This window comes from Kryptolebias marmoratus, linkage group LG14, assembly GCF_001649575.2.
Source record: "Kryptolebias marmoratus isolate JLee-2015 linkage group LG14, ASM164957v2, whole genome shotgun sequence".
Taxonomy (NCBI): domain Eukaryota; kingdom Metazoa; phylum Chordata; class Actinopteri; order Cyprinodontiformes; family Rivulidae; genus Kryptolebias; species Kryptolebias marmoratus.
This window is the reverse complement of record NC_051443.1, coordinates 9,190,675-9,214,684: the sequence shown is the minus strand read 5'-3', so window position 1 is coordinate 9,214,684 and position 24,010 is coordinate 9,190,675. Positions and strand designations below refer to the sequence as shown.

General features: G+C 42.3%; 1 protein-coding gene across 3 annotated transcripts; it reads right to left on the bottom strand.

The window, feature by feature from the left end:
• Positions 1 to 104: 104 nt before the first annotated feature.
• On the bottom strand, positions 105 to 23,800 carry dennd1a (DENN/MADD domain containing 1A). Of its 3 annotated transcripts, XM_017427490.3 has the most exons (23): positions 23,638 to 23,800; positions 19,881 to 19,945; positions 18,899 to 18,942; positions 18,603 to 18,652; positions 17,318 to 17,437; positions 15,494 to 15,563; positions 15,122 to 15,202; positions 14,890 to 14,943; positions 14,150 to 14,260; positions 12,409 to 12,509; positions 12,250 to 12,295; positions 11,974 to 12,075; positions 11,747 to 11,872; positions 11,164 to 11,265; positions 10,317 to 10,404; positions 9,187 to 9,227; positions 8,674 to 8,745; positions 8,270 to 8,326; positions 7,014 to 7,166; positions 4,905 to 4,969; positions 3,982 to 4,119; positions 3,374 to 3,620; positions 105 to 3,156 (listed from the first exon to the last, which is right to left on the bottom strand). In XM_017427490.3, exons 1-23 carry the CDS (start codon positions 23,652 to 23,654, stop codon positions 2,107 to 2,109), a joined length of 3,000 nt encoding a protein of 999 aa, XP_017282979.1. In that variant the 5' UTR covers positions 23,655 to 23,800; the 3' UTR covers positions 105 to 2,106. The 3 variants fall into 3 exon arrangements, with proteins under 3 accessions (XP_017282979.1, XP_017282980.1, XP_024864163.1); XM_017427491.3 differs by lacking the exon at positions 3,982 to 4,119 and having other exon boundaries at positions 23,638 to 23,799; XM_025008395.2 differs by lacking the exons at positions 105 to 3,156; positions 3,982 to 4,119 and having other exon boundaries at positions 3,421 to 3,620; positions 4,931 to 4,969.
• Between the last annotated feature and the right edge of the window lie 210 nt (positions 23,801 to 24,010).

The window sequence follows — 24,010 nt, the reverse complement described above, 5'->3', positions numbered from 1 at the left end:
GCCAATAATAAGAGCACAAATTGCAAAAAGGTCATCTCAAACTGACTATGCAAACCAAGTGCTTCAAATTCACCAAATGCTTAATTAAACAATTACATTTGAAATCTTTTTCAAATTTTAAGTTTATTGTAGGCTTGTGGGTTTATTTAAAACGTTCCTTTTTAAACAACAGTGAGAAGAAATGCACTTTCACAGGTAAAAGAAAAGAAGCACAAAACAGGATGCATCATCATGAAGGCCAAGAAAAGAAAAGGAAAGTAAAAAAAAAAAAGAAGCGAGAAACTTCAAAAGCGTCAAAGGATGAAATGCTGGACCGAGGTGCGTCGCAGTCTGTAGCTAGAGCACATCAACACCGTTAGGATGTAAACCAAAGCAGGCTGGCTAGCAACAATAATACGACCTCATTGTAAAGCTGTGATTGGAAACCGTGTGGTTATGCGTCACATTTATCTTTCTGAAAACGCAGCCTGCTTTTGTTAAAGTGGATAATGATCTAAAGCTGATGTTGAAACACAAAAGGTAACGACGGGAAGGGACACTAAACACTTCAAATTGTAGGCATCGGACATCTTGAAGCAGAGCTGGCTTCGTGTTTTTGTTTATTTATTTTTTTTTCAGGGCAGGATGGCAGAAAAAAAAAAAGACAAAATATCCTGATTCAGATCATCCTTCTATAAAAAACAGGTGAGTTGGAGCGCTGAGGAGGGACCTCCACCCATACACGGTACACTGCTGTGATCTGAAGTCAGTTTCTGTGGCAAAGTTATGAACAATTAATATCTTACCTGTTGTGGATAGCTCTTTGAATGACCTCAGTTTGGAGACAGCACAGACAAGCTAACGGCTAGTCAGATTAAAACCAAGACCAAAATGGACTGCTGCCATCTTACAGCAGCTCCAATCCCCAAACTTTCCCAACAGTTCATGCTAATACTTTTTCATATACCTTTTCACTGTTCTCAGTTTCTCATTTCATGGATGGTTTTATGTAATTCTATGGTTATTTGCAATTTACCATTCAATTCTGTGCAAATAACTGTCTGAAACTTTGGAGATAGAAGCTGCTTTAAGGCAACAGCAACCTGCTTTGGTGCATTTGGATTAGGCGTTGGCGTCCATCCAGTCAGAGGCTGTTTAAAGAGGTATCTACAACAGGTAAGATATTCATTGTTAATGGCTTTTACATATAAAACCACTTCAAAATTTCCCTTTAAGTAGACAGTAAAGAAAAAAACTAAACTTGCTTTTAGTGAACACAAACACACCTCATAAAAAGCTAATTAAAAGCCATTTCAGATTCAGGAGATCAGATGTTCCTCCATGTGGACCGAGTACCATCAGAAGTGTTTTGTTAAACACGATCAAACACAAAGCTGAGCTCATTATATCACACTGTCCTTCGAAGAGGTCCATCAAACACGTCATGTGACCAACGGATGATGTCACTTCCTCTCCGGAGTGTCCTTTGTATGGGTACACAACCTGAATCCAGTGTAGGACCACGGAGGGTTTTGCTGAGACAGTAAAAACTTCTACTGAGAGGAGCTACATTCAAACAGTTGTTAGTGTGACCTAATGAAAGCTTGGTCGGCGGATGTTAGCTCGTAGCTGTAGGTACGCACAGACGAGTGGTCACTTCCCTGCAACACAACAGAGGCTGTACAACAAGTGTTCACGCTGATGTACAGGTGCACGACTAAGGGCTGAGACCCCACAGCCACTTGCTCCACCACCATCCTCAGCTGTTATCACGATGGTGGCACCCTAACTATCTGGACCTCCTACGTGATTTACTAGATTTACCATGTCTGGTGATCAAAACTGGCATACTGAAGCACAGACGTTTTTGGAAGCACACACAGATGTCATCTACTTTCATTTCATTCATCGGCACGCGAAAAAGAAAAATCGATATATCAGAAGAGATTATCAGGACACCTTTGGCAGAACTGTCGTGCTCCTTGAACACGTCTAACCTTTTATCAAAGTTGCATTAGCAGAATCTAGGCTGTATCAGAGGTGATGCACCGTTTAAAGCAATAGAAAATCCTGACAGGGTGACGACAGAAAAAAGGCGGCGCCTTTGTGCAAATATAATGTGCGGGCTCAGTCAAACGTTTCCCACTTCCTCCGCAGGTCCTCCACCTTTTTCTTCTGCGGCGTAACCGGTGTGGCCAAGCTCAGCAGGTCCCCAAAAGGATCCTGAGCCTTTTGGTTGTCCGCCTGTGCCTGCAGCGGCTTTGGCAGCGCACTCATGGGTGTGCTAAAAACTGAAGTCGAGTCTACGAGGCTGGAGAGAGCGTGGCTGCTGTCGGAGGAGTGGGGCAGGGGGGTGGCCGAGGCGGGGAAGGCTGTCTGGGCCGGGCCGTGGCCGGGCGGCAGGGTGGAGCTGCCAGGGGAAGGCTGTCTGTAGAGCCCCGGTAGTGTTGGGAAGGACTGTGGCTGGGAGGCAGTGTTTAAGTAGGAACCCGGGGGAGGCCCGCAGATCAAGCTGAAGGGGTTCCCACTTACAGTGGGTGAGTAGTGCTGCAGAGGCTGGGCAAAAGGGTTTAGTGATATCTGTGGAGGCAGTGTGAAGGGAGGCAAACTCTGAGGGTAGTGCCTGGGTGGTAGTGGTGGTTTACAAGCAGCCGATGCAGTGATATCTAGTCTCTCAGTTAGTGCGGTGGAGTTGGTTTGTGCCGAGTTGTTCAGGGGGTCTAGAAGACTTAGCAGATCCATACTGTCCTCAGCAACCTTAGTGGGCCCCAGCAAGTCTCCGTCAGAGGTCTTGCTCAAGGCTTGCCTGAACTCTTGTCCCCCCGATGTAGTCCTTCCCTCACCAAATCCTGCTGCTTTGGGGCGTGACGGGACAGCGGGCGATGCGAGGACGGTCCCGAGCTCAGGCGTCTTCCTTCCATGGGGACGGGGAATGGTAATGCTTGCAGGGTTGGAAGGGTCTAAAAGGTCGGGGGCAGTGCCGGAACTCTCCCGGCCCGGAGAAGAGGACTCCACCTGGACGGGAAGCTGGACAGACGGGGGTCTTTCACAGGTGGGAGGCACACACACAGGCGAGACCGATCTGTCCTGGCCTGCACTCCACAGCTTGTTGTACGGGTTGGAGAGCCGGAGGCCTGGAAGCGTTCGGGAGTTTTCACCGACATTCAGATCCATTCGCTGTAAGGACAAAAACAAAATAAATCTGATGTTAAAAGATCAGCCCAGAGTTATTGATAATCATTTGCTCAAGGTTCACAAAACATGGCACCACATGGAGCTGTAGGTACCTCTAATCCACTGATTCACAGTTCTTACCAGTTAGCTCAGTTAGCATTCACACCTAATGTAAAAAGAGAAATAAAGCTAAGACAAGATGAGCTAAGGACACTCTGACCTGGTAGGAGAACTTGGCTTGCAGCTCCTCAGACTCTTTGGGAGTTCTCAGGTCCTCCAGACTTTTAGCCACTGTAACTGGTTGGCTGTCAGGCTCGTCCTGGCAGCCAAAAATGTCCCCTAGCAGGTTGATGTTGGAGAACTTTTCAGTAACTGGACTGGGAGGGGCCGTGTGGCTCTCTGCCCCAAAACCGGGATCATCTCCTTCTAACAAGTCCACCTCCTTGAGGGAGCGGTACGGCTGTGGCCTGCAAGCAGAGTCTTATTAAATTCTCTATAAACACACAAGGGGTCAGCATAGGTCTAAATTTGCTTTAATCCCAAACAAACTGGACAGAATTTAAACTTGAAGCCTATATTTTGACATATTTCATCTTTTATTACCATGCTGGAATTTTCTAGAATGGCTTTATTAAAAATGGAGCTTGAGGCTGGGTTCAACCCCCACCCAAAGTTCATTAAAATTATTAGTGTTAGGATGTTACAGCAACCTATCATGCAAGATCTTCCCTTTCCTGGGCATATTACTATCGTTCAAAAACAAAAAAAGCACACATTTTCACAGAAAGACAACAGAAAAGCAGCAAAAGCAGTCAGAGAGGTGCGTACAGAGGTGACCAATCGAAAGGGACGGAGAAAAGAAAGCTGTCAGGAAACGCAGCCATGGCGTCGTTGCCGTACTGCAGCTCGTCTCCGGACGAATCCTCGGACAGAAAGACTGTATAGTGACGAGTTGGACGGATAGAACTAAAGTAAGGAGAGAACAGACAAATCACACACATACACACACAGTCATTAGTGCATTAAAAAGGGACAGAAAGGAAAGGAGAAAGTAAGGAAGGCTGAGGAGCTGATCTGTTAGTGCTGACTCAAAAACACTTAATTACTGCAAAATGTGAGGAAGCTTAAAGCAGCTGTGCAGTTAGTTCACATCCTTAGCTGGTGTATAAAATCTATTTCACTGCTGCAGGAAACTTCTTTATTATGCAGCTTTTTTTCCCAGCTGCTGCAGAGAACAACAACACGACATAGCCTGCGTTTCACACCAATCTGTGTCCATCTGAGAACAAATCGCAGCCATCAAACTGAACGCATGAACATATTAACACAAAGCAGCAATGCTGTTAAAAGAAGTGCTTTTTAAACATTTCTATTGTTTATAAATTTCAAACCACACAGACCTTATTGAAAACAACAACTGGCTTCTACCTTGTGATGTAAAAACACAAAGCGTGACAGCAGGGTCAAATAAAGTTGCACTGCTACACAGGTGTTAAAGCAGAATAAATCCTTTATATTGTAAAAGAACAGGAACTCTGAAGTGTAACATAACTTTACAGTCAGATTGACATCCTTCACTACTTTAAAGAAATCCATTTTCTCCAAAAAACTTTGATCTTAAAGAAATCCAAAGACTGCTGGAGAGGTTTCTTCTTGCCCCCGCAGTTCATTAAGAAGTTGTCAAAATACATAAATGTTTCTAGTTCCACATGCACAAAAGCATTTAGTGTCTATAACAAAGAAGGGCTTACTGGTCAGAGATGCTTTCCAGACTCACATTGCTGCTTGGTCTCTTCAACATCATTGGTGGTCGAGCCTGCAGACATGAGGGAACGTCAAGAAACGGTGAAAATGTCTCGTTCTGCGACCTTATCATTTTGTCTAAAAGGATTGTTTGGATGTTTTGAAGTGGTGTCCTGTGGGAAGGTTATTAACAGTCAGTATCTTACCTGTAGATAGCTCGTTGAACTACTTCAGCTTGGAGAAATGAAGTTGAAGTCAGAGAGGATTGACAAGCTAACGGCTAGTCTGAAAGCAGTTGAGCTTACAGTGGGTCAAATCAGCTCCAACCTCAAAGATTTCTTAGCAGTTCACGCAAACACTGCCCACAAATATTTAGATCCCCACGGATTTTGCGTGAACGCAGTTATTTTGGCAGAAATATTGTGAAATTCCTGCTGGAACTGCACCAGGCTGCACCAGAAGTATTACAGCTAGATACTACTACTGTATTTTCCTCACTACTGGGCGCACTGGATTATAAGACGCACTGTCAGTGAATGATCCATTTTCAAACTTTTGTCATGTATAAAGCGCACCGGACCATAAGGAGCATAGTCTGCACCTCCCAGTTTTTGTAACTTTGCGCGGACTGTATGCACCGCGCTCCATTCAAAATGGACGGTTTCGGTGCTCTAGCAGAGCTGGTTCACCTGTATCAGCATTTATATGACCCCTCTATGAGAGATCACAAAGATAATCCAACAGTTCAAGAATACTGCACCGACGTAAGCGTCAAGTATAAACGCCTCCAGCGCTCGCTCAGGTCCGCACGCCGTGCTCGGAGCCCTGAGTGACTATAACTGAGCCTTAATGCTACAAGCAGTGCAGCTTTGTAGTTATCAAAGTCGTACTAAAACATCACGACTTCTTACATATATAAGGTCCTCAGGATTATAAGGTGCACTGTGGTTTTTTGAGAAAATTGAAGGCTTTTAAGTGTGCCTTATAGTCTGGAAAATACGGTTCTGAAAAAACAAAAAAAAAAACACCTAATTTCATGTAAATAACCACATAATGCAAAACTGACAAACATGTAAAGGTTTATAAAACCGCGTTGACATGAAATGGAGATTGGAGTGTTTTTCTGGACGGCAGCTTTCAGACGAGCCATGACCTTGTCAGTTCTGTCAGATTTCAACTTTATTTCTCCAAACTGAGGCCATTCAAAGAGCTATCAACAACAAGTAAGATACTGTTTATAACACTTCCACAAAACCCCACTACAAAATGTTTTATTGAAAATCTATTTCTTGAAAAGCTACGGTAGGATGTATCCCACCCCACGAACTAAAACACCACCTTACAGAGGGAGCTGTTTGCATATAAACAATGTAGGGGACAGAAACAGTTTTTAACTCAAGTTTCCCACAGGGACAGAAATCCACAGATAATCCTTTGACATGTTTAAATCTACTCCCAACAATCTGTGCTGTAATTCAACTTGTGTTCCTAACACTGTGCACAGATGACTGCAGGAGCTCTGATCTACAAACGTAATGTCCTGGTAAACGTAATGTGGACTCTACCGAAGCTGAGAGGCACTTATTTGTCAGGTTTTCTTGGTGTGTCGTGGGGAAACCAGCGCTACAAAGGAGCTGAGAGGTCGGGGCTCCGCCACAGGAAGCCAGTTTTTTTCAAAAGCTCCGAAAAGGCTCAGCGAGCGATCCAAAACTCACAAAGAGTCAAGGAGGAGACAATGCGCATGTAAGGCGGGAGCCAAAAAGAGAACAGGAAGAAGGCCGTTTGGACCTTTTCTTCCTCTAAGTGACTCAAAGAATGTGAGGTCCTGAGGACATAAATCAGAAGATCTTGGATCTCTGACAAGGTCAAAACAAGAACAAAGGGAATGACGTCTGTAGCTTAGGTGTTGCCAAGCCACATAGACATTACACACTTATGAAACTATCTGGAGAAACCTACAAATTAAATTTTATGAGATATATTTATCCTCAATAATACATACTGCAACAATATAATTTCCTTTGCGATTTAAATAAACTACTAATCTGATTGATTCAGTTGAAATCACCCAGCCCCTTCACCTCCTCACCCTCCCCTTTAGCGTCACTTCAGCTCACCTGTCCGAAGTGCACAGTGATCGGTCTGTGGCCGTCCCAGGTCCGCAGCGGGCCCTCCCTCATGACCGAACCAGTGGAGGAGGTGATCCCCTCCGTGCTGTCGTCATCGATGACCCCTGAGCCGGCAGTGGACAGACCATTCTCTGACTGCTCCTGCAGAGGGGCGACACGGGAACGAGGAGGCAGACATGGGTGAAAGGAGTGATGGTGCTGCAAAGGAAGGGGGAGGGAGGCAGCGCGCCGAGGCTGGGGAGGCCCGAGGGTGTGGAAGAGGCAAGTTGGGGTTGTGTTTAGGGTTTTTCTTGTGTATGTGTGCGTGGAAGACAAAGAACAGTCAAATGTTGGCTAGAGCTGATAATTCAATGTTTTAAACTTATAAACTTAGTTAACCCCTTTCAAAACATCCTCCAAAATATAAATCCAAGTAATTGAAGATGTTTCAAATGATATCGTAAGTCTCAATCTGATTCATTTTTATTCTCACTACTCAACAGCCCATAAACGTTTCTCTTTAAATTTTCTAACTTGAATAAAAACCCTGATATATCACATCAGATCACATATATTCAGTTCTTTAGGAACAACACTTCCAAGTGAATTTATAGTAATTTAAATGATAAGGAAACATCTCTACAGAAGGACTCCTAGCTGACATCAGGTCAGATACAAGCTTCTCTGGTAAAAATCCTGTCCGATGGCACCAAGGCTGAACATTTCGGCTTCGACTTTAAACATTCAGTCTGCAGGAAACCAGGCACTGCTCATCACCTGCCCAACATCATCCCCACAGTGAGGCATGGTGGTGGCAGCATCATGCTGTGGGGGTGTTGTTCAGCAGCAGGGCTTGGGTGACTGAACAGGATTCAGGTGAATCTGAATAAAAGACTCAGTGAAGACCTGTCTCACGGTGATATTTGAGTCGTTTTATTTTAATTAAATGTTCATAATTTAATAAGATTTAGTTTTCACTTTGCCCTTATGGGAACCTACTGAATGCATATTAAAAGAAATAAATAATTTAAACAGTTTTAGCATCAAACTGCAACATAATTAAATTGCAAAATGTAAAAATAGCCTTTTCTGAACCCACTGAAAGACTAAAGATCAACAGCTGAGGTTTACTCAAACGCTACAATCAGGCTCAAAAACATCTTGATTTGGAGCCTGATATCGTAACTGAGATCGGGTAGGGAGACTCATCAATATCACAACAAAAACGATCCACACACATCTGTCAACAACACAGAGCTACATACCTTCTGCTTCAACCGGCTTCTGACCTCCTTGATACGCATTTTTGCATGGTCCTTAGCCTGTTGAAGAAAAGAAAAGTATTTCCACTCTCATATTTCTTGTTGCTTGTCAACAACAAATCCCAAAAGTCCTTCCTACTAAATGATAGTAGGGCTAATTGTGTTTGATGGTAATTGACAGTAATGTAATATTATTGGGTATCACTTTGGCTGATAGTGTAGAAAGCTTATCTGCCTTTACCTTGTCATTTTATGTGTGTGTGTGTGTGTGTGTGTGTGTGTGTGTGTGTGTAACTGACTGGCAACTCCCACTGAGAGAGTAAAAATAAAATGAGTAAAAACAATAAACCTTACATGTATTATAACTCGTGGCTCATGTTCTAAATTTGAACAGGAGAAATGCTTACAAACTTGTAAACGGTCCTCATGGCTGGGTTTGCCTTGGTCTTCACCGTTTGGAAGATAGCCCCGCCCCCTTTCTGTCAGAAAACACAATCATTAGAGGCAGACGCACATATTTCTGGCACGCAACAATTTGATACAAATATTGATAGCAACATTACTGGGTGAAAAGCTTTGAAAAACTGGGACTTTATCGACTTGTAACACTGGAATATTCAAGAACAGGCACACAGAAAACATTGTGCATAAAAAGATAAATGGATTCAAATAGAAATGCTAAAACTCTAGCAGCACAGGGCCTGCAAACAAGGGATTTAGAAAAGGTCAAACAAAGCTGAATTTCACTGATCAATGAACCAAAGCAGATGTCAAAATCCAGCATCCATCACAAAAACAAAATCAGCTTTTCGATCGCTGCTGACACGCCCCTGAACTGAACACCACGGAGTGTCAGCTCTTTTAGCTCATCTTTTCATGTAAACATTGTATTTTTTGGTTTCACCATTTGGATATCTCACCTTCACGGTGAGCAGCCACTGATGGTAGGTCTTGTCACTGCCTGTGGGGGCAAAGTCAACAGATGAATTGTTAGCATGTTCCGTACAACTGCTGGCAAACAAGCAACAAAGTCACTCCTACTGGAGGATGTTTGTTCAGTGGTTAAATCTTGAAGAAAATTTATAAAAATCAGTTAATAATGATGATCACTGAGCCAGCAGAGAGCGGTCCTGATGTCTGACTTTATGCATCCTACTAACGAAGTCACATTTATAGACAACTTGCATGTTGGCTACATAATTTCCTCTTTTAGGAGTGGAGTTGTGATGAATTTTGTCGGCTGACATCTGCACCTCCTGGATGAATTTTAAAGAGCAGTTTCACCTCATTAACACAAAGTCGGCAGCTTTAAAAAACTGTAAAGTTGGGCCCCGTCTACACTGCTCCAGATTTTGTTTTAAACTAATTTTTTCCACACGTTTCAACAAAAACATTGTAATTCCCATATCAGGCCACTAGATGGCGAGAACATCCACATTAACGACATATCAAAACACAAAGAATATTCTTAGCTTGGCTAAGGATTCTCCAAAAACTTGTATTTTGCTTGGTATCAAAGACGGTATTCCCATTGTCTCAGTTATTACCCGATTCAGCACGAACCAAAGTTTAACAGCAGAAGGATCAGGATGAAGCCGGACATGCGCTGAAAACCGATCAGAACAGCTTTACTGTTTACGGCTCAACTGCTTGGTCATTGTTTCTGAAAAGCTTGATTTCTCATCCTTACACAGAAACACTAAAAACAAAGATTTCTACAAAATCTCCATTTTAGAAAGCATTTTTAAAAATATCTTTCTTTTTTTTTCTACCAAAAACTCTGTTTGTGAACAGGAGGCGCTAACTCAGAAACTCTCCATCCTAAAACTCTCTGTAGTGGCGTTGACGGGGACCGTAGTACTTTTCCCTCATTCTGCTGAGAAGGCACTTTTGTTAAATACTGCAGGGTCTGAAGACGTGTTTTTAGGTTCAAACTTTGGGTTCACTTGTGTATAAATTACTTACCTCTATCACTGGGAGTTAAGACACAAATAATGAACAGAAACAAACAAACAAACAATGAGAAGTCGTGTCACTTTAATAGTCTCACCTGCATATTCGCCCATACTGATCTCCTCCTCAAAGATGTCATTGAAACCCTGTCCTGAGTTCAGCAGGTCCAAGCGACCGTCAATAAACTGCATTTGGAAACAAAGAAAAACAAATTTTAGCTGTCAAAGGTTAGATAGATGGTTAAAGGGATAGTTCAGATGTCTTGTAGTGAGCTTTTTTGGAAAGATTATGAACAATTAGTATCTTCTCTGTTGTAGGTAGCTGTGAGAAATGAAGTCTAAGTCTGAACGGACTGACAAGCTAAGGGCTGGTCTGAACGCAGCTCGAATATCCAGCGTTCTCAGGAATGCCATCTCACAGTCCCTCACGCCACAGTCAAGTTTGCATCACACGGTTATTTACATGAAATCTAAGGGTTTTTGCAGGCAGCGACAGTTAGTTGTAGCACATTTGGTGCTGCCTGGAGGCACCTATGGCACGACCATCATTAGTTTTCTGTGCGCTGTACTGACGAGCGAGCCCACTTCCACAGTTCTGCTGCCTTCAAACAACCCCCGTCTTCAAAATTTCATAGCAGTTCAAGCAAACAACATTATTTAAACCTTTACACCACCAAAATATTAAGACATTCTCGCAGGACGTCCCTGTGTGATATGAAATAGACTGCTGTTATACATTTGAGAATGGAGACCTCAGCAATCCACTTTGCTCTTAGCAGAGCTCAGACTAGACGTTAGCTCGTCAATCCGGTCAGACTTAAACGCTGTTTTTCAAAACTAGGATTGTTCAAAGAGCTGTTTAACTTTTTCCACAGAACCCCACTTTAGAGTGTCCAAAGGCACACAGGTCAGCAGCTGTGTGTGTGTGTGTGTGTGTGTGTGTACCTGTTTGAAGAGCTGCAGCTGAATAGCGTTCTGAAGAAACTGCCTCATGGCACTGGAGCGATGATTGAGGAAAGTGTCCTCATTGAACGTTATTGGTTCTTCCTAACGTGAAACGAAACAGAACACGGTTACAACACTTCCAGCATTTAATGCTCACAGTCCTGCAGACTGGAATTTGAGCTCATTCAAATCGTTTTCACGTGCGACGAACTTCTTCCGAAAATTCAGACAACCGTTACAAACTGGGTTTTTCATCTTGCTGCGGAGCAAACAACAATTATCTCAAATCCAAAAAGCCAAGAAAAAAAAAATAAAAATCACAAGCAGATGGTAAGTGACGAAAGCATCTACTTTTCTTACAATCCAACACCAAGTTGCTTTTATCTGGCATAGCTTTAATTTGCTGCAACATGTGAGAAGAGAAATTTGTCCTTTATACCCAAGATAAACAATAGTTGGGCCTCTTTTTATAGAAGAATTCAAACAAATGAGTTGTAAGTTTAGTCTGGAGGAGTACGGAGGATGTTCTGCCACTTTTCTCCTCCCTACAGCCGTCATGTTGCGGTCGGGATCACAAACTGACCGCTTCGATCTGCAGAGCGTTCCTGTAGCTGCCGAACAGAGCTGCCTGACTCTTGAGGAAGGCCCAAGCCACACCGTCGCCAGTCGTTGTCGAAACCTTCTTCAGACGGCCTTTTAAAGACGAAACCTGCGGGACATGAAGTCACACACGTTAGGATACATCTACGTAAGGACAACGGCTTCACTTTGATCTAATAACTAAACGCTGAACAGCCAGCGGCTGCTCACCACATCGTTGGGCAGGCTTTGGAGGTCGTCATACGGGGTTTCCAGAGTGTTTGTGTCCACATTTAGGACCACCACATCATCCAGAGCCATCCCTCGAACTTTCTACAAGCAACATTCATAACATCATGTTTAGTAACAATTAACTTAAGGACACACAATAAATCCCTGAACGTTTCAGTATAAAAGCAGGAAGGTGCAAAAGCAATTACCTAAATTTAAAGCTTAAAGTTCAAAATTCTCTCATTCTTGTGTGCCTCAAAGTTATATAAAACCTACCTCCATCAGGCTGGAATGTACTCCAATGAGGTAGGGCATCGGGGCACTGAGGGAGGAAAAAACAAGCAGGAAAATGTTTGGGTTATTGCATCTGAACGCAGCGTGTGCGGCGCAGAAAGTGTGCCGGAGAGGAGCGTTTGACTGACTGGAAACACTCACCAGCAGTAATCCAGAAGATGCTGAGGAAGGACAGGAATGTAAACGTGTTGCCAGTGCATCGGGTACAACATGGCTGCAGACCCGTGGATGCAAGCAGTTAACTGAGGACAAATGTCAAAACAAAGACAACGTGTGAAGCCTCAGCACTGCTCTGTAGACGTGCTTATTTCACCAGGCATTCAGACTGAAATTCCACAAGAAATTCTAATTATACTTCATTATAATAAACGGGAATAAATGAGGAGAAAATAGTACAAACTGGTAAATAACCTCAGCATGTGTCATACAATAAAGTTTTGTCTAAAATACAGGCTTAAATACTACTTTAAGTTGTTTTACACATTCTGTTTTTAACACAGACAGAATCTCACACAGGGTTGTTGTTTCCATGATAAAGACCATAAATGACGAGTAATGATCGCTACTTTATCACTACGACCTATAAATTATGATTCAGTAAATGTAGAAGAAAAGAAAAGTGATAACTGTAAAACTTTGGAGCAAATAAGACATATTTAGGGATGAACACATTAATTAGGGTCCACCAAGTTCCTACAGCAGCCCAGAAAAGACAGAGAGAAGTCCAACTCTGCCTTTTTGTCGGGAGAGACACATTTAGCTACAATCTGAAATGTTGCCACTAGATGGCACTAAATCCCACAGATGGAATGTTCAGTGATCTTGTACAGCAGGGGTGGGAAACCCTGGTCCTCGAGGGCCACCATCCTGCATGTTTTACTTGTTCCTCTGCTCCAATACACCTGATTTAACTCAATGAGTGATTAACAGGCTTCAGCAGAACATGAAGAGGTAATTTAACCACTGAATCAGGTGTGTTGGAGCAGAGAAACAAGGAAAACATGCAGGATAGAGGCCCTCGAGGACCAGGGTTGCCTACCCCTGCTGTATACAATTAGTATATTTTGACAGTCAGCAGGTAAATTTATTTGAATTAACATTTTTGTATGTTTGTACAGCTCAACAATAAGATAAAAAACACTGCAATGTGCCACAAAGAGAAAGAGCTCTGAGGTTTTAGTCACTTAAAATGTGGGGTTTCAACTAAAAACCAAACTTGTTCTAAACTTGTTAGTTTTTTTCAAAACGTCACGCATTATTATAAAAAAAATCTCTACTAAAGCTGCTGTAGTGATTCATTTTCTCCAGACCTCACCTTTTTGACTGACATGATTTTACATAAACAGCTAAGATTAAAAAAAAAACCCAAAAAACCAAACAAAACCTAAACATTTCTGATGAAGCCTAATTTAAGATGTTTAAACATCCGTCTCTGGGAATACAGACAGCCTACAGTTTTATTTTATCTTTTCCCCCGGTTAAAAGTTTTAATACTGAGAAATGTCTGACGTTTATAAATCAGTGGTTTAGCTGCACACTCTATGGTGGGTTTTCTTTACTTCAAAGTTTGTTCTGGTTGTTTTAGAGCTGACTGGACCTGCTGTGGTTGCTGTATAGTAAAATGTGATCAGTCAATCACAGAACAATAATCTGTTTTAGTTACGCATTTCTTAGTTGTTTTACACCATTTTGTTGTCGTTTTCTTAATATATAAAATTGTAGAAGAGGATAGAAAAAGAAAAAATTGGAGTTTCAAAATGAATGCTGTACATCTTGTACAAAAAGTTCTGTGAAATTCAAAAACACAAAAAATTTTTTCCAAGAGACTAGAATCATACAGAGCTGCCAAAAGGAGAGGAAACAGGAAGTGGAGTCTACTTACAGTGCTTAGTTTGCTACAGCAGATGAGGATTCGACGTTCATAAAGCATGCTAGCGTACAGATGAAGCATGTTATTGACATCTACGGCTACAAAGTACTCTGTTAGGTTTCTCTGCAAAGGGAAAACAAAGGAAGAGAAAAAAATAAGCAGGAGAGGTCGTCACGGTGGTAAAGAAACTGAAAAAAACTCCATCTTTCAGTAAGAATCTCACATCTACTTTGGTTCCAAGAACAAAATATTTTAGGGTTGACTGTAAGATTTCAGCATTAAAGTGTTGAAGAACAGCTCGATGATCAACAAGCTTGTTTTTGGTCCACATGTTCACAGAATCAGTGACGTCGATTCAGGCAGATTTCATTTATTGCTGACATGTTCGTGTCAGCTTCAGAGCTAACGCCAACTCTTTCTTTTTTTCTCTAAAATAAAATGCATTAACTGGTGTTTCTACATTTATACTCAAATTCTGACGTATTTTGAAACTCGAGTTTAGGATTATTGTTTGTTCCTTTAGTTAAAAATATCCATCAAACAGCCTTATGAGTTGGAAAAGAGACATCTCAGTTAGCTAAACAGGTTGTTTGTAAAAAAAGCTCTCGTGACTACCAGCCGCTTCTGCCTCTCGGAGCTAAATGTGACGTTTTCTCCATGACTGAACGCTTCGAGGCTGTTTGAGGCCAAACCTAGGAGGCCTTTGAATCTCGCCTGGAGTAACTCCTGTCATGAACAATGAAAACACTCACGTTCTCAGGTATGCTGGGGAGTTCCCTCGTGTCAGGCACAGTGAAGAAGGAATGCTGGAGAAGACAAATGAGAGGGTCTGTGAAGCTGGCGTGGATCACAGAAGAACAAACAGCACATGACTTAAATGTCCTACAAATGTTCAGCAGCTGTGATGTTTTCGACATGTGGAGAACAAACGAGGGTTTCTAGCTTAAATGTGGGTTCAGCTGCGTGCGATAAAGTTGGCCTCACCACTCCAAGGTGAACGGGGACTCCGGGCTCGGGGATGGGGAGTGTATGTAGTGACACCAGGAGCTCCTGCCACTGGCTTTCCTGAAACATTACAGCAATCTGAATTCATGCAACGGCCATTAAAATACACATTTTTTAATATGTCAAAGAGGCCCAAATTTAGCTGAAGAGTCTGCACAAGAATTAGCACACAGTCAAGAAAACGTGTCCAAATATCACAGACATGTTTTTCATGAACTAATGTTGACATTAATAAAGACCAGGAATAAAAACAAGGTTTGTTTGAAGCTTTTAGGGAAAGCAGTGATTGATCTTGCAAACACAAACTAATAAAACAGTTTACAGCAGAAGGAGTCGCCTGTTATTACTCACCTGGCCTTTGACTGTATAATCTGCAAGGATATTCAGCAGCTTGTAGAAGACTTCAAACCAGGGCAGATAGCTGGAGGACACGGAAACAGAATTTGTGTTTTTACCCAAACAATATTTACACTGTACCTTCAGGGTCAGAGAAAAAGTTTTAGGGCTTTTTTGTTTTCAGCTATTTTGAAAACTGTCTTCTGCTCTAAACTCAGTAAGAAAACACATAAATGTGAAATATATAATATACAACTGGTTGTTTTGAAGGAAAAAAATCCAAAACATATTCCAGATATGATACAAAACGATTTTATTTTCCAATTAACGTTTTGCCAAATGAAACTCAGAGTTATTAACGTTTTAAAATCCTTTTGTAATTTTCATTTCTAACACACACACACGTGTTCAAGTCTAAACACACAGAAAACATCTGTGTTTGCAGACATTTCCACCTGACTGGTTTACAGGAAGCATCAGCCCAACAAGAGTCAGTCATTTGTAACTGTGGCCTCAACAAGGTCACTCAGCGCAGACGGCGGCGAAACACATAGGTGGGTTTAAAATCTGGAGCAGGTCTAAACAAAACAGGAAATGATGTCAAAGAGAAACTAAAAGGTAAGGGCGAGGAAGCACAACTAAAGAGACGGACAAATGGGCAGAAACTTGAGTCGGTGTCTGTGAGCGAGCTGAGAGGAATCGCTCACAGAAATGGATTTTATGCAGAAAAAACCCCGCTAATAACAGCTCAACAGAACAAGAGGGCTGAAGAGAAGCAGTCGCAGCCTGGGGGGATGATTGTATAAAAGTGATATTCAGTGACAAATCTATGTTAGACAAGAAGATGCTTGAACCGTAGTTTGGTACAAAATAGCCACAGATGTCCTGGGCGCCTCAAACCCGTTTCATTTTAGTTTCTGTAAATTCTACAGCTGCATTTTGACACCTGTACGGGAGCCCCCCTAGGACAGAAAACATTAAAGGCTGCAGCCCTGAATGTGCAGGTCTAAAACCCTCGCCAATAACAAAACTGTTCTTTAAAAACTTGTCCAAATCTGCCGATCCTCATTTCAAAAGTGCAGCTGTTCAAAACGCAGCAAAAGTAGCCCCGAAGAGTAGCAGCTCAGTTAGATCCTGCCTGAGGGAAGATTATTTTGTTCTTTGCTCTGATTCTGCATCTGCTGGTGCAAAATGAAGCGCAAGTCATTTTAGGAGCTGATCTAATCACTTTTTGCACCCTTCCTGTCAGCCTCAGAGCAGTTTCCATACCAGACTGTGATGGAAAATATCAGGACACTCTCCACCACCCTGGCTGTTACCTTCAAGAGGAAATGCCCAGGTGGACATTTTCTCCTTTCATCAATAAAAGCAGGTCCGCCCATGATGAAGTCATTTTCAGGATGATAAGTAATCATGCCACAGAGCAGAACAGTGTTCAAACTGTTGATCAGGAAATCCACATCAACCTCTCTGAACCTTGATATGGAAATTGAAAAAAAAAAAAATCCTCTGTGGTGAGGCTCTATGCAGCTAAACTGATCTGTAATATGAAAAAGATAAGTTTCTCAGGTTCCTGCCTCAGAGGAATTAAGCTGTCAGAAAGGCAGAGGAGGTGCAACCAAATACTAAAAGGGAAGTTTTGGGGTTCATGACTACAGAACTGTTTCCTTTATTTGATCAGGAAAGGTAAATCATCATTGATATTACTTTATCTAGTTCTGTGTCACAATTGTGATTATTTTCCTACAAAACAAAACTGCTGAATACAAACCCTTTGGGGCTGATGGCTTCACACTTTAAAAGCGGCAGCAGTGACTGAACGCCCAAACAGAGGCTCACCTGAGAATGCAGTAGCAGGTGTGCGCGCCCGAGGAGAGGCGACAGAAGCCGAATCTCTGTTTGCTCTCGATGTCTGTGAGCACAAAGGTGAAGTTCTGGCCGACCTGGTTGACCGTCTGGCTGCAGGGGGAGAGTGGTTCAGCAGGCAGGGAAGGAAGGACAAAAAGGGTCAACTACTGCGGGACAATACGAGGAGCTTTGTATAAAGACACGTATGCAGAAACAAGAGACATTAACAGGAGTTTTCACCAGTCAAGCCTAAGCAAATGGGAACAATAAGATAAAAAATAAAAAAAAACTCCATATTTAATTCAATACAACAAGGCATAATCAAATAAAAAAGCTGAAGCATCTCAAGTTCTCTGCAGGTTTGTTCAGATTCCTGCTGCCTCCTTCCCATCAGAATTTAGATTTCTGCTCAGATTAGCTAACAACCAACCACTCTGAGCGCTCCTCGTACAGTAGGTCAACAATACGACTAGTTTTGATGTTTTAGTGACTTTAGATATTAAATACTGACAGCTGAAGACTGACTTGGCTCTTGCTGTTTGTGCTTTAAAATGTATTCAGATTTCTTGAATCATTTCATGCTGTATGTGCTGTAAAAGACACAATCTGCAAATCTCTTCCAGGGCATCATTAATACCTAAAAGATGATCTAATCCACTATTTTTAAAAATGTCTTGCAAGCTTGAAATGAAGAAATTAATCTATAGTAAAAATTAAATGTCTGCAAAGAAATATAAGTCAGAGTAAAACTTAGAATTCCATGTTTGTTAAGATCCTGAACATTAGGTTAGTGTTCACAGTAGGTGTTAGGGATGACTTTCAGCTACTACCACGCTAAATTTTAGGTTAATATCTGCAAAGCTGACAGAGTCATAAATATTTATGTGTTTGCTAAGGTTGATCAGCTTGAATCGGGTTGACACGAACAGGTAATCAGTTGTAGATGTACATCTGATGATTACTTTCTGAAAGTTTCATCAAAATCTGTCCTGTTGTTTGTGTGATATTTTGCTAACAGACAAACAAATGCATACTCGGGTTATTACACGATCCGCCTTTCATGGCAGAGGGAAATAAAGATGACGATTGTGCCTTTTAGTTGAAACTCACCTTCTGATTTCATTTTAAGTTAACGATAAAACCATAAAAATCCACTTTAATCCTAACATTTCTGGAGGGTACTACATTAAAACATGTTTTAAGTTTTTAATTTAGTGTCACTGACGTAAGATCACGTGTTTAAAAAGCTTGTGTGTGAGTGTGTGTGTGAGCATACCAGTCCACGCTGAAGGGGAAGCAGAACTTTGGCACAGTAACAAGGGTTTCCTGTGACGGAGGAGGGAGAATTACGTACAAATACTACGACTGTTGCTTTGTACAAAGGTGAACAGAGTCAGAGTAGACATGAAGGAACGGGTGAAAAAAAAGAGCAATATCCCTAGTATTTCTGATATGTGCATTATTACAACTCATGTTTTTGCTAAATATATAAGAAAAAGAATAAACAAAAAGAGGTTTGATTGTGCGTACAGACACAATGAACGGAGCGTGGTGTGTTTCTGTGTTTCAGACCTGGTCTGGGTAATCTTCAGGGAACTGCCTCTGTATGTTCGATCCTGCAAGAAGAGGCAACACAAGTCAGTGAGTCAAAACTCAACCTGGGGAGGAAACTTTTTCCCACCAAGACCCGTTTGGTCCGAGGCTCTGTGCACAACGAGGGATAAACCTAAACGAGCATGCTTTACCAAATTCAAAAGTGTCGCAAACTAAGATGGATATATATGGCCTCCTTAAGAGAAGGCGGGAAATGATGTCAGACTCGAGACACCAACAGGAAGGAATTCTTAGAAATACTGCTGACAGTCTCTCCTCGGTATCCAGGAAATTAACCGCACACTGAGGTAGAAGAAGAAAAAAAATGTCCTCACTGGCATGAGCTGAAGCTTACATTTTATAACATTTATCTTTCAAACATCAGCATCTTGATGCAGATTGCTCTGAGCGGTTCTGTCCTGTAATCTCTGATAACAGAGACCCCTCTTACAGGCCTTACAGAAGTCAGGCTGTTCGGTGAAATGTCTCACGCCAAAAGAAGTAAAACTGTGTGAAAAGCGTTCGTAGCAGCTGAGCACCGAAGGAGTTTTGTCTAATCATGCTCTAAATGAACTTGTACAGGATCTTTAATGCGATTTTAAATGTAAATGTAAAACTAGGCCACAGAGGGAGGAAGTAAAAGCTTATTAGTGCAGATCCCTTGTTCAAAATAAAGTTCAGTGCATTTAAGCTTGATCGTATTTTCCCCATTTTGTATAAATGCTTTTTAAAATCCACCAGAAAGGTGTATTTGAATCATCACACCATTACTGGATACATGAAAACCAAATATGACCTTCAGAAAACCCTTATATGAGAACTGATCGGAGCAGCCCTCCAAGCAAGTTTTCTCTTTTCTTTAAAAATAAATTCAAACAAGTTCCTTTCGTATACATTTTTATGACATTGTGGAAATAAAACTGTCTGCAATTTGGGATGATTTTGGTCTTCTTAAACTTACCAGAGCTGTGCTTGCCGATGTGGGCCACCTCCATATACACCTCAAACGTGGATTCAGGACTCTCCCTGGAATAGAAGATAAGAAATGGCTTTAAGACCACCCCCGTTTTTTGGCTTTTACAGAAAAACAATCAGCATCAAATAAGCTTATTTATGGTTGAATGTAGGTATCTGTTTGTGTTGTTATCCTCCTCAGCAGAGTGAAGGACTCTGAGCCTCCTCTTATCACAAACGGACTCGAACACAGCCAGTCGAAAAACATTTTGGAAATTTAACGACTCTTGTTTGCTTGGACGTGAGCTTCAACCACGACGACAGCGAGCAATTTTTCTATCAAAGAGGAACAAAGACTTAAACAAGAACCAGCACTAGGATGAGCAGAGGTAGCTCACACACCTCAGATTGTTAGATTTCTTGTCCTGAAGTGGCAGAAACACACAGATAACTATTTGCATAAAGGAACCAGAACCACGCTGAAGGACAGCCATGATGACAGTATATTCTGGATACATACAGGTATGATGATTAAATATAACTCAGTCTTATTATTTTACTTAAAAACACAAATACTACACTTATTATTACAACAGCAACTGAGTATTGAATGCTTATATTGTAACCAATTTAAAAGTTCCACATTGAAATCAAATAACTAAGATAAAATAAAACTATCATGATCTTAAGGGCAGTTGGTGCACTGCATTTATGATGCTTTATTTACTAACATTTTCTCAGCTTTTAATCTATTAAACATGTGATCTATAACAGAGGTCACAAAGGTACAGGACTTCAGGTACTTAGGGTCGACTGTCCAGGAAAACAGGGAGTGTGGTAAAGAGGTGAAGAATAGAGTCCAGGCAGGATAGAGTGGATGAAAGTTTCAGGAGTGATTTGTGACAAAAGAGTGGCAGCAAAGGTCAAAGGAAAGGTTTACAGGACAGTGGTGAGAGCAGCTATGTTGTTTGGTTTGGAGACAAAAAGACAGGAGACAGAACAGGAAGTGGCAGAGCTGAAGATGTTGAGGTTCTCCTCAGGAGGGACAAGGATGGACAGGATTAGGAATGAGGTCATCAGAGGTACAGCACAGGTTGAAGGACTGGGAGATAAAGTTAGAGAGGCCAGACTGAGATGGTTTGGACATGTGCAGAGGAGGGACAGTGGGTATATTGGTGAAAGGATGTTAAAGATGCAGCTGCCAGGAAAAAGACAGAGAGGAGACATATGGATGCAGTTAGAGAGGACATGGAGGGAGTTGGAGTGAGGACAGAGGACACAGAAGACAGAGTTAGATGGTGGAGGATGACTCGCTGTGGAGACCCCTGAAAAGGGAACAGCTGAAAGAAGAAGAATCTATAACCTGTTCCAAATCTTACCCTTCAGTCTGATTAAAACCTGCACATGAACCTATATTTCTTCCTTTGCTTCATCAGGCAGCTTACAGTTAGGCAACAATCAAAGACAACTTTGTGGATGTAGTGGTAACTTGGTGTCTGCTCCCAGAAAAACTAAAAGACTGGGTTTATTCCATGCGTACATCTACATCACTAAGTATTTCCACGAGAGGTCATTTCTGACCACTGAAAAGCCTTAAATAAAGAAACTGTATACTGTGAGTTTATTTTTCCACTGAACAGGTGCACTAGAGTTTGACTACATGAAGAAGACACATTTGTCCTCTAGGTTTTTCCTCTAGCAGCCGCTCTGAGTCAGACACCAACATGTTTAAGTCACTCATTCACATACTAATTGTTAATTTCTTACTAATCCTAATAATTTAATTACTAACTCTTTTTTCTCTTTTCGCACTAATGGTCTGAGGGCTTACTTTGTAACGCGTGAACAGAAGTCAAAGTCCAAAGAAACAAAATAATAAAAAAGTGCACAAGTGGAGTGGTGGAACTGAAATGAAACTGCACCCGTTGAAAGGTTATGTGACCGTTTGCAATGGTTCCAACATCAGATGAAATGGTGAAAGGAGTTGGCAGTACAAACTCCCTGCTGGTCCCGTGTCAGCGGGGTGTGGCGCTCCCCTGGGCTTAGATACAAGCAGCATTCACTTGTGGAGCGGAGTTATTTAGCCACTGTATGGCCTCCTGTGACGACTCTGTCCTGCGCTGTTTTAACTGATCCTCGAGATCCAGCAGATCAGCCCTGGGTCGGATCTGAAGCTCCAAGCTGATCTTACACACGTTCCATTGTGCAAACACCAAAGTCCATAGACTGTGGACAGGCATTGTCTTGTTGAAAGTGCTGTCTGGAGGGGTAAGACGCACAGATGAAGGCTATCACTGACATTGTGCTGCTCTGTCAGGATCCCTCACATCACTACGAGTTATCCTCAAGTCACACCTCCTTTTTGGCTCTCCTTACCACGATGCCAGGAGTAACGCTGGTGGGTCTCTCCACAACCACACGATGGTCATTACTGAACGTGATACTCATCATCAGCCCATGCCACTCCAAATGAATCCGTCTATGCTCTGGTGTTACCTGAACAAACCGATGAACCCATACACCAAATGATGCCACGTGTCAAGACACAGCGCAGGATAACATTGAAGAAACCAACACCAGTGTCCCGATGGCTGGTGCAAATGTCCTGGGGTTATGCAATGCTTGGGCCACATCATGACAATCCCCCCTCCCCCTTGGGCAACCCTTCACAGTGTGTGTGGGTGTCCTCACATACCCACTGATCCACTGTGACATCAGCACACCTCAAGAGCAGCTACACAATATGAATGCCAGGCCTATTTTGTGAGTCTTATCAAACTCCATCGCTTGCTGCTAACGCTGTCTGTTGAATCTGCCAGGCTCCTTCTGGTGTCTGATGACCTTCACTCGCTGTTTTGACTGCGTGATGCTCCCGATAACGCCACCACTCCTCGCAAATCGAGTCGTTCCCATACACCCACCCTCTGGTCTGCACGTGTGCCAAACTGCCTCCAAATCAGACCACTCCTTCTGGGTGTTTAACTTATTTGTTCTATTTTTTTTGGTGAATCTGACAGATTTTTTAAGTCCAACTTTAATAGCGAGAAGGCTGTTAGACGCTCAAACTCTCTCTTAAATATATGAGCGCTGACTTAGACAAAGATATCCAAGCTGATTTTTGCAAATATTTCACTATTCACTTCCTATTCCTTCACCAGAGCAGGAGCTCCAGAATAACCCCTGCTGACTGACTATGATTTGACAAACGGACTTGTGCAATTTTCCTGTCAGAAACAATGAATTGGACCTTTTCCTGTCGGTCTGTGTTGACTCATTGTGGGGTTACAGATTTCATCAAGGACACAGTTATCACCGGATTGTCAAATCTTAAAAATAACAACGTTTCTATGATAACAGAGGATGATGATGATGATTATTCAGCTGTTTAAACGTAGAAATTCATTTTTATTCAGCAGCTCAGAACTGAAGACCACCGTCTGGTTTAGGAAAAAAAGCATGTCACAGTCGGTATGTTTACATTATCAGCACATCCGCTGCTTATCTCTGCTTCTTTCTGTGGTGTAGTGCCGCACTAAGACGTTTTGGGTGACCGCAAACCTCTAAGACCCGGTGTTTTAAGCTGGTTTTCTGTGGGTCGAGAAGCCCCGGGGAGTGTTTATAGTCCGGCGGGTGTCGCAACAAGTCAGGGCCTCCTTGGACTCTTATCTTTCACAGTGACTCAGAACATCAAAGCTAGCACACAGCAGCGGTCCTGCGGCGGACGGCCTCGCCGAAACAAAAACATGGCGGCAAAACATTCTTACTTGATTCGTGAGCCCATCTTTATTAGTCGCCCCGGCGTCGCTGGCAGCAGAATACTGTGCGCAGACGCGTCGGTCCGGAGATGTTTTGTGATGCTGGCCTGCCTGTCACACAGGACTGGTCAACGCCATGGTTGGTGAGCGGTGCACACACACACGCGTAAGTCACGTTCTGCCTCGCGCTGGACGCTGGGAGTTGTAGTTTTAAACCGCTAGCTCGAGAAGTCTGTGGAGCGGAACGAAAACAGCGAAAAACTACAAGTTCCACAATTCGAGTTCCATGGCGACCAATTCGATCACCAACGCTCGTTAGTTACCGTTATTTTATACCGACAGTTTTTTTTACAATATTCACACGACTTTAACTTTTTGAGGG

Bases quoted from the DNA above. Each gene is read 5' to 3' on its own strand.
- dennd1a (XM_017427490.3), bottom strand. The intron at 14,261-14,889 runs GTGAGTGTTTTC...TTCCCTTTGCAG, and splicing joins TCCCCAGCATACCTGAGAAC to AGAAACCTAACAGAGTACTT. The intron at 3,157-3,373 runs GTCAGAGTGTCC...TTGTCCTTACAG, and splicing joins AAGCCAAGTTCTCCTACCAG to CGAATGGATCTGAATGTCGG.